Below are 8,919 nucleotides of genomic sequence, written 5' to 3' on the forward strand. Positions count from 1 at the left end.
TTCAAGAAACTGATTTCGATGTAACATATTTGTATTGTAAACTATTATGTAATGGTCGTGTGTAAACAAGATATTTTAGATTATCATTATTTGATAATCTACGTAAAGCTTTTTAAACCTTTATTTATGAAATAAAGGTTATGGTTTGTTTTAAAAATGAATGCAGTCTTTGAAAAACGTCTCATATAGAGGTCAAAACCTCGCAACGAAATCAATTAATATGGAACGTTTTTAATCAATAAGAACGGGACATTTCATTAATCTGAAAAATACTTTTTATTTAAACACAAATTCTTATTATCTGTGTTTGAATGAGCGTTTCGATACTACCATGCTAGCTTTAAGTTATTCGTATGTTTCCATAATAGAAACTTTGGCTAGCGTAGTTATGTAAATTTAGTACGATTGTCATTGTTATGCTGAGATTGTGATTTCGATGAGCTTGTATGCTAGAATCTTGAGAATTGACTAACCTAGGTTGTGATTGAGACTTGCCCACTTATATGAAATTGGCTACTTCATAGGATCTAAGAGCCTTAATTATAATATACTTGAAACATCTATGAACTCGGTATGGTCGGCGTTCTCGAGCGGTATTTAATGCGCTTTCGGGGCACAGATTTTAGGAATTGAGACATGAATGACCTAGTAATATGTGAAAAAACATTAATATTGAGGTGTGTAATAACTAATGGGGAAATAGGTTGACCTTGTAGCGGGATGAGTTGCGATGCATTGTGTCGGGTTGCATGGGAGAAAATTCATAGGCATAAAGCTTCTTTGTCGGTTAATTCGGTTGGTGTACAAATAAGGTCGATGTGGCTTCGGGTAATCGAGGAAGATGCTCAAAAAGAAGTATGCGGGCATCAACGATTCCTTTTATCTGCAAGATCAAGATAAGATCTGGGTCTTGAGGATGCTGGTCCATTGGTTGTTGAAGTCGGGTCTGGTGTTGGCTTAAGGGCCAACACATCAACATATGTTGATTTTGATGAGATGTCTTATGTTGTTTATTTGTTTGGTTCGCTCAAGTGAAATGTAAGCTTCTCAAGCCGGGCTTGAAAGGGTGGTGCTTCTTTTTGCGGCGGACAAACTTAACGTTCCTTGATTGTTTGATTCGTGTTTGTGTTAAGTTGATTTATCTGCTTTGGTTGCTCATGCTTCGTTCAATGTAATCTTAGTTGTTTAACGGTCTTTTGGTTGCTTTTGTCCCGTTATGTGAATGAGGTCGGCTCACATCTAGATATAGTGGTAGACTTTATTAGATTTGGCTTGCGTTTCTTTGTTTTCGTTTTTTAGTTCCGAGGCTAGCTGGGTCGCTAGGTGGTTGGTAATGTTTTGATGCATTCTTTCATGTTTTTTCATAGAGGTTCTTGATTTTGTAGTTTTTGTTTTTCACCAAAGATAAAATAAAAAAAAAATGGAAAAAAACTACCTGTAATAATCTTTTAACGCGGTTAGTAATTAATTTAATCTTCTTTTTAACTCAAAACTACTAAAACTGTATGTATATCACGCATCTGTCAATAGAATGCTCGTGTGCCCTAAATCCCCAAATTGAGGAAGCTGAACTGAATTCAGGTTAAATCCTTTAACCACCTCCAATTCATGCTTTTGGCTGCTTGAAATCATAATTATTTCTCGATTCACGTGAAATTCAAAGTATTGAAACCCTTAATTCAAATAAATTTTATTTCTAATTTCACGAATCAGTTACAATGCTGTTTAAGCCCTAAAATTCCCGTTGATTTATTGAAGACGATGGTGCGGTGTGTTCACAATGACTTACTTTCATCACTAGTAATCAATTGTCCTTCGCACCTTCAAATCGTATCATCATCATCATATTCATTAATTACTCCAATTTTTGATGGAATCGAAGAAGAAGAAAAGTGTAGAAATTAGTAAGGATGAGAAATTGAAGATCATAAAATGGGATGATTTTCAACAGGAGCTTGCTCGTCTTTCGAGTTTATCTTCTGCTCTTAATGAAGCTAATCACAACAAGTCTCTGATTCAGGATAAACTTAACTACCATTTACAGGTATTATAAATACAAATCATACGTATATATTATATACGCACACATAATTACGTACTATTATGTATTTATATAGAATGTGGTATGGGTAATCTGATCTGATGACACCATCAAAATAGGAACAATAATTTAAATTTGAATAATATAGATATATGGATAGACAGACATTTAAAGTTGGCATTAATATATCTCACATAGATGTATGAATTATATTGAATTCACTGCATCTAAATGTTATTGCACACTTCAATATGGATATAGACATTCAATACTTTTGATCTTAGACTTGTATGATTCAAATTAGACAAAATTAAATTGAGTGTTCCACTTCGTATGCTAGACACCTAGAAGTGTTCTCACTGGATCTCTCAGTATGTGTGTATATATGTATATATTTTGTATGTGTATATCTATTCTTGTATATGAATTTCCTTATAAAAAAGTGGATGTAGTGATTTACATTATTTTCATCTTTTAAAACTAAAGGCGTAGGTTTGTTAACATGTTATCTTTTGGTTAAGGAAGAAAGTAGTTCATACATGATAGTTTTGTGATCAATGATTTTGGTGTAACATTTTTATGATTTTAAATTTGAGCTTTTTGGCAGTTAGAAGAAGAGTCACTAAGTCGGTCAAACAAGCTAGATGAGATGCGTGAAAAATTGGAGGCTCGAAAATTGGTAATGGGTAACATGTCAATGCAATCAAAGGTTGTACAAGAAAAATCTAAAAAACAGGAGGAACAACTCAATTCTGAAATTAGATCTCTGCTCATGGCTGGAACCTCTCTTTCTGTAGCTAGTAGGAGCTTGCAGGTACTATAACCTCTATATTTATCATTTTTGTGTGTGTGTGTGTGTGTGTGTTTTTTTTTTTTTTTTTTTTTTTTTTTTTTTAGTATTATGGTATCAATCATTGAAAACTTACATTCTGTTTTGAAGTTTTTTCCAGTTATACCTAAAATGTTAAAAAGGATGTGTCTGTTTTTGGTGCAGGAAGCAAACAATTCGTTGGGTGGAGAAAGAGGTTATGTTCACCTACGGAATTTGCAGAAGTTGTTGAGGGTGAGGCAGCAATTCATGGTGTCGCAAATTTCGTTGCTTTATCCGGTGAAGCTCGTGACTGGGCAAACTCGAGAGCAAGAACTTGATTCATTTTCCAGCAGCAGTAAATCTGGTAATAGTTCTCATTTGATAGGCATATTATTAGTTTTTTTATTCACTGTAAAAGTGGAAAACTAAATAATTGAGTTAAAGTTATCGTCAAGATTTAATTTGATAAAGGGATATTTTGGCATTAATGGTGTTGCATCTGAATCCATATAAATATATCTTGGACATCTCCTATATGCACACATGTACATGTGTCATAGCTCATGTTATGTTATACCGTTTCTCTCCTTAAGCAAGTGATATAAAAATCATATCGTATGACGAGAAAAGAAATTTATGGTTCTTTAATTGTTCCATTTCTTATTAACATGTGATCCAGCTAAGATTTGAATAAAAAATGTTTATCTGAATCTTCACCATCAGGTTTGATTTGAGTGACCAGTAAGTTACCACCAAACACTCCGTATATTTCTTTTATAAAGAGGGAGTGCATTACCCAAAGAGAGAATGCATAATAATCACACGTTTCTGCTACATATCATGAACTTGTGAGTTAGACTTTTGATGGCTGCCATAGATCTTGCGGTAGAGAAAAATACAAGTTAATACATATTTTTATTCCTCCTGCAAGTAGACAACCTAGGAGAAGTGCGTTAACTGTGATGGTAGATGCCGTACGATTACTGTTACTTTTGTATACTTTTACAATTATAGTACTTACTTATAAGACTCGTATATATATATATATATATATATATATATATATATATATATATATATAGTGTGAAAGCAACTCTCTTCACACGTGAACATCTGATTCCGTTGCAAATGGTATTAAGAAGCTCTAAGGGGCTGTTTACAAATAGCTTAATGGCCTGAATGCTATAGAAGTATTATTTGGTCATCAAGTTTGTTGCTTACTTTTTGACTTAATTTTAATAAGTTGCTGAGCCAATGGATTATCAGTCAGTCAGAAAAGGCATGTCCTCCCCATTCAACCAAAATATTTCCTCTTTTCCCTCTCTTGGCTCTTATATGTGATGAAATTAAAAATCTCACACATTGCTGGGTCCCAAAATAATGAACTGAATCTTTGGGGTTGTCTCAATGATGAACTGAATCTTTGGTAAACTGATGGTCGAATATTACAATGGGACCGATAGATAACCTATGAGATTATCTCAAATGCAGATTGCTACAACTCAAGGGTGAAAGGTGAAATTGTGTTGATCCAAACTTCGGGATGGGTATTTTCACTTTTTCCGATACCTAATAGAATGTACTGAAAGTCTGAAACCACGTTTATGGTATATGGAATTTGCCCAAATCATTTAATAATTGCATCTAGTTTTATTGGAATCATTCATTTGTATGATTTGTTGTGGCTGTATATTATTCGTGATGTATTTGATGTAGTTCATTTATTCAGGATGTATTCTACGAGTTATGAGAACCAATTTTGGTTCATGAGAACCACTTGGATTTTTATGAGTTTAGTTTAGGAAATGACCTGATTTGATGATAAATTTTTACATGTTAAACGAATATGAAGTGTTTTTGTTCAAATGTAAAAGTTTAAATTCTAGTAGTTATTATTATTAAAGTTAAAAATATGTCATTTACTCTTTTATTCTTATTCAGTCAATTCATTCAGCACGAAAAATAAACATCAATTTTCATTCTTTTCTTATTGCATATAACCCTTCATTACTGCCATCTATAGCAAGACAAATTAATGGAGAAAAAATAAACAGGCCCTAAGTGTCTTTACAACCGATGATTCACCAATCACGACATTAATGTGAGAATGGTTCTCAAAAGCTATTCACCCAAACACACACTCATGTAAACGTATACATAGACATGTATATGATAGCTACTTGTAACATGCATTTATATTGTTAAAACCATCTTATTTTTAATTATTCATATTAATGATTTTTCAGGGAATCCTTCTGGATTGAAACCCCTGGATGCAGGTTCGTTAACAATTTCAGGTCTTCATCTAACAGTACTTCCTTTTAAGAAGATGAGTTTTTTCACTGATAAGAAAGAAGTCCAAAGCTCTGCAACTGCACTCGGTTATGTTGCACATGTACGTTCTCAACCTATACTCACCACAAGTTTTATCAGTTTATTTGTTCTTGTTAAGCAGATTTCGACACTAGAGAATGCTTTATCTTAAAGGAATATTATTATGGGTTCTGTTATGTTCCATATGAAAGTCAGCTTATCTTTTAAATGTGCAGGCTGTTTCACTAATTGCTTTCTATTTAGAAATTCCTTTGCGCTATCCATTACGATTAGGAGGTTCCCGTACATATATATGCGATTATGCCCCCTCCGTGGAGCCCACCTCGTCTGATTTTACCTCAATCTCATTACCTTCCTCAAGCTCAAAGCCAATGGAGTTTCCCCTGTTTTTGGAAGGACAAGACACAACAAGATCAGCTTATGCCGTATTTTTACTCAACAAGGTTTGTTTACTTCATTACATTATTTTCTGCTGTATATCTTTAATCAAAACAGTTACTTCATCTGTCGATAAGCCCTCATTCATACAAGTGTAGTAAATCTTATACACCTTCACAAAAATTAGAAGTTTCTTTATGATTAAAGAGTTGTAATCCCTTGGATCCAACAATTTGCTTGAAATCCAAGGGACCAATCATAGCGCGACATGTGGCATGTGATTGATTTTTTTTTTCTTTTCAAATTTTGTTTTTTCCAAATTTTTTTTTTCAAATTTTTTTTCCTTTTATTATTATTATTTTTAATTTAGCCCGATTTAGAGTTTAGGGTTTTGGGTTTAGTTCCAAAACCCTAAACCCTAAACTCTAAATCGTTCGTGTTAAAAACTCAATTTAAACCCTAAAACTAAACCTTAAACCCTAATTTCTAAACCCCAATTTCTAAACTCTAAACCCTAAACCCTAATTTCTAAACCCTAATTTCCAAACCCTAATCACATGTGATTGTTGCGCCACATGTCGCGTTCTAGTTGATCCCTTGGATCTCAACTTAAAAGTTGGATTCATTTGAATATTCCTCTATGATTAAAAGACAAAATACAATGGTTTGAAAATCATTAGCTTCATTATCTGCTTTCGTTGTTGGATCTGGTTTGATGCATGCCAGATCATTTCTGATGTTTGTGGGAATATCAAATAGTTAGTTAAATTAGTTGTGTCGTGTTTTTATATCATGGTAATAGGATTTGGAGCAGCTATTAAACTTCATTGGCGTTGAAAGTTTAGGGCCACGACACGTGTTGGCAAATCTGAAAGAGCTGCTAAACAACATCCTCTCTCCAGAATATATCAATACATAACCACTGATACTTTATTTCAGTAATTAACTTTATTGTAAATGTAAAATGTTTATTGTATTTTTTACACGGTGCCTTTTTTTTTTTCCCATGAGCACCTTCAGATATATGATGTAATTGTAGAGACATGAATCAATTTTTGAATTGTTATCATCATAGTTAGCTCTATGTTAATAAACGATATGCTTATCAAGTTTTATATGCAGTTAGGAAATGCAAGTTGAACCTGTTAAGATTATCAAGAGGGTTTAGTGTTTGCGAAACGAAAAATGCAGAATGTTCTTGTATATATAGAGCAAATATATTGAATTCAACATTTATCACATCCCGATTTATCGAAAGCTTATTTGTATAGCTTTAGCTGCAAATACATAACGCATACGTGTCTAACTGTTATGGAAATGTTGACTCGCTTTTGTATAGGAGGTTTTATGTACCAAGATGCTGCAAGATATTGTAATATCACTACGGCACTTAGGGCTGTTCGTTCGGTCGGTTTACGGTTTATATGATTTATTCGGTTTTCAAGGATATTTTTTGAAACCAATAACCGAACCAAATTTGATAAAACGGAACCAATCCAACCAAATTAGAAATCGGTTTACATGGTTCGGTTTCGGTTAAACAGAAATAAAATTCACTGATAAAAAAGTGTGTAGTTTTACAATCTAAACTATACCAATGAATTGTGCAAAAGGTCCGGGGGTATCCACCCCATCTCGATTAAAAAAAAAAAATACACTAAAAAAAGATTAAATTATTGAAAGATAAGATATTTTTTAGTATTTACCCCTTTCACTAGTTTCGCCGTGGGGTTCAAGTTTCAACATTGTTTATGGATACACTATAATCTTCAAATAGTATATGTACAAACACACGTAATTAAAACCCGTGAAAATTTGATTTTATCATTTTCACGGCGTCTCATATTTTTCTACTTTTTTTTATTAGTCGAAGGTTCATTTGGAAGCAATTTCTCTATCCATAGAACATTGAGAATAAGAATTTTCTCTAATCTTGAGATGTTTCACTATGGGTAGAGAAATGAATTCTCTTTATTTTAGAATAGGAGAATGATTGTCTACATCTTACCTCCTCATACCTCACTTATGTGGGATTGAATTTTGTTGTTGTTATTGTATAATCTTTAAATAATCAAAATTCAAAATTTTGATATATTTATGGATCATTTTCTTGTTAATACCAAGATGCTGCAAGAACTGCCAATACATGTGAATCATCGATATGACAGGCGACGTCCATAAATTGATAGATTATCATCCTTAAAACGTGATAAAGTTTAATTTTTAGTGTAAGGTCTTTTTTAGTAAAAGTTAGATGTGAAGGGCAAGAATATATTCTTTAATTGACCACTTTTATGGTGTACGTATTACCACAATTAACATTACCTTTTTTTTTTTACTCTTCGATCAAATACCAAAACAAATGGCAAATATAATTATTTTTATTTTACAACCCATCATCCCTTTCCCTTTCTTCTCACAATACCAAAACTCAATCACCAACAAATGAATACTCAAACTGAAAGTGTTATTCCAAAAATGAACAACATCAAAAAACCAGAAGCTAGTTTTATTCAAATCTCTGTTAAGGATCAGGTAATAAGTTATCGTTACTTTTTTTTTTTTTTTTTTTTTTTTTTTTAATGTGGAAAACTTTGGTATAAATAAAACTATGTAGCAAATACATACTTGGTGTTATTTTAAAACCTGATGATTTGAAGGATTTAACGATCTACCATAATGTTGGTGTTATATTTTTTAGAAAAATAAGAAGTTATTTTTCAAGATGAAGAGAAATCATACTGTAAGAAAGGTGCTGATTACCTATTGCGAGAAAACAGGGGTTGACTACAGAACCGTTGTCTTCTTATTTGAAGGGACTCTTTTTGACCAAAATAAAACCCCGAATCAGGTAAACAATTAATTAGACTTCATTAATTTCCCTATAGCGCTAAGTTATTACTGTGTGACTTATGATCAATATATCCTAATCCTAATCCTAATTATTATACAGTAATAACAGTGTGAATTATTCATTTGCAGCTCAAAATGGAAGACGGGGATGAAATCGAAGCAATGACACATGCATTAGGAGGCTAGGCGGCTCGTAGAGTTACATGAATTGTCTTATGAAAATGGGACATGTTAGACTAGAATAACATGCTTTTTAAACTGCTAGTGTGTTAATTCGATTTTAATTTAACTCGAGGTACTTAAGCCTCTTAATTAGCTGCATATATTTCCCCTAGCTACTTTTAACCGTAACTAATAGAACGTGATGACGCGCTTCATAAATGCTCAAGTTAATTTAGAGAATTAGGCTCAAATGGTGATCCAAATGCTCACAAAACTTTGACAAATGGCTCGCAAATTTGACACATGTTGGTCTTGGTCGAGGTTTCACGTTTATGTTGTA

At 32.8% G+C, this 8,919-nt stretch overlaps 2 protein-coding genes across 2 annotated transcripts; both read left to right on the forward strand.

The window, feature by feature from the left end:
* Window positions 1–1,529: 1,529 nt before the first annotated feature.
* On the forward strand, window positions 1,530–6,631 carry LOC139852873 (vacuolar protein sorting 38). The gene is made up of 6 exons (XM_071842213.1): window positions 1,530–2,044; window positions 2,649–2,855; window positions 3,036–3,216; window positions 5,099–5,247; window positions 5,402–5,629; window positions 6,367–6,631. Exons 1-6 carry the CDS (start codon window positions 1,871–1,873, stop codon window positions 6,481–6,483), a joined length of 1,056 nt encoding a protein of 351 aa, XP_071698314.1. The 5' UTR covers window positions 1,530–1,870; the 3' UTR covers window positions 6,484–6,631.
* Window positions 6,632–7,978: 1,347 nt separating this feature from the next.
* On the forward strand, window positions 7,979–8,658 carry LOC139853152 (small ubiquitin-related modifier 2-like). The gene is made up of 3 exons (XM_071842527.1): window positions 7,979–8,099; window positions 8,266–8,415; window positions 8,547–8,658. Exons 1-3 carry the CDS (start codon window positions 8,010–8,012, stop codon window positions 8,601–8,603), a joined length of 297 nt encoding a protein of 98 aa, XP_071698628.1. The 5' UTR covers window positions 7,979–8,009; the 3' UTR covers window positions 8,604–8,658.
* The last annotated feature ends 261 nt before the right edge of the window (window positions 8,659–8,919 follow it).

This window comes from Rutidosis leptorrhynchoides, chromosome 6 (genome assembly GCF_046630445.1).
Source record: "Rutidosis leptorrhynchoides isolate AG116_Rl617_1_P2 chromosome 6, CSIRO_AGI_Rlap_v1, whole genome shotgun sequence".
In the NCBI taxonomy this organism is placed as follows: domain Eukaryota; kingdom Viridiplantae; phylum Streptophyta; class Magnoliopsida; order Asterales; family Asteraceae; genus Rutidosis; species Rutidosis leptorrhynchoides.

What these genes read in the sequence shown, in the direction of transcription:
- LOC139852873 (XM_071842213.1), top strand. Translation starts at nt 1,871, where the DNA reads ATGGAATCGAAGAAGAAGAAAAGTGTAGAAATTAGTAAGGATGAGAAA. An exon ending in TTCCAGCAGCAGTAAATCTG is followed by an intron (nt 3,217 to 5,098) that starts GTAATAGTTCTC and finishes ATGATTTTTCAG; the next exon opens with GGAATCCTTCTGGATTGAAA. An exon ending in CCGTATTTTTACTCAACAAG is followed by an intron (nt 5,630 to 6,366) that starts GTTTGTTTACTT and finishes TCATGGTAATAG; the next exon opens with GATTTGGAGCAGCTATTAAA.
- LOC139853152 (XM_071842527.1), top strand. Translation starts at nt 8,010, where the DNA reads ATGAATACTCAAACTGAAAGTGTTATTCCAAAAATGAACAACATCAAA. An exon ending in AAATCTCTGTTAAGGATCAG is followed by an intron (nt 8,100 to 8,265) that starts GTAATAAGTTAT and finishes TATATTTTTTAG; the next exon opens with AAAAATAAGAAGTTATTTTT. An exon ending in AAAATAAAACCCCGAATCAG is followed by an intron (nt 8,416 to 8,546) that starts GTAAACAATTAA and finishes ATTCATTTGCAG; the next exon opens with CTCAAAATGGAAGACGGGGA.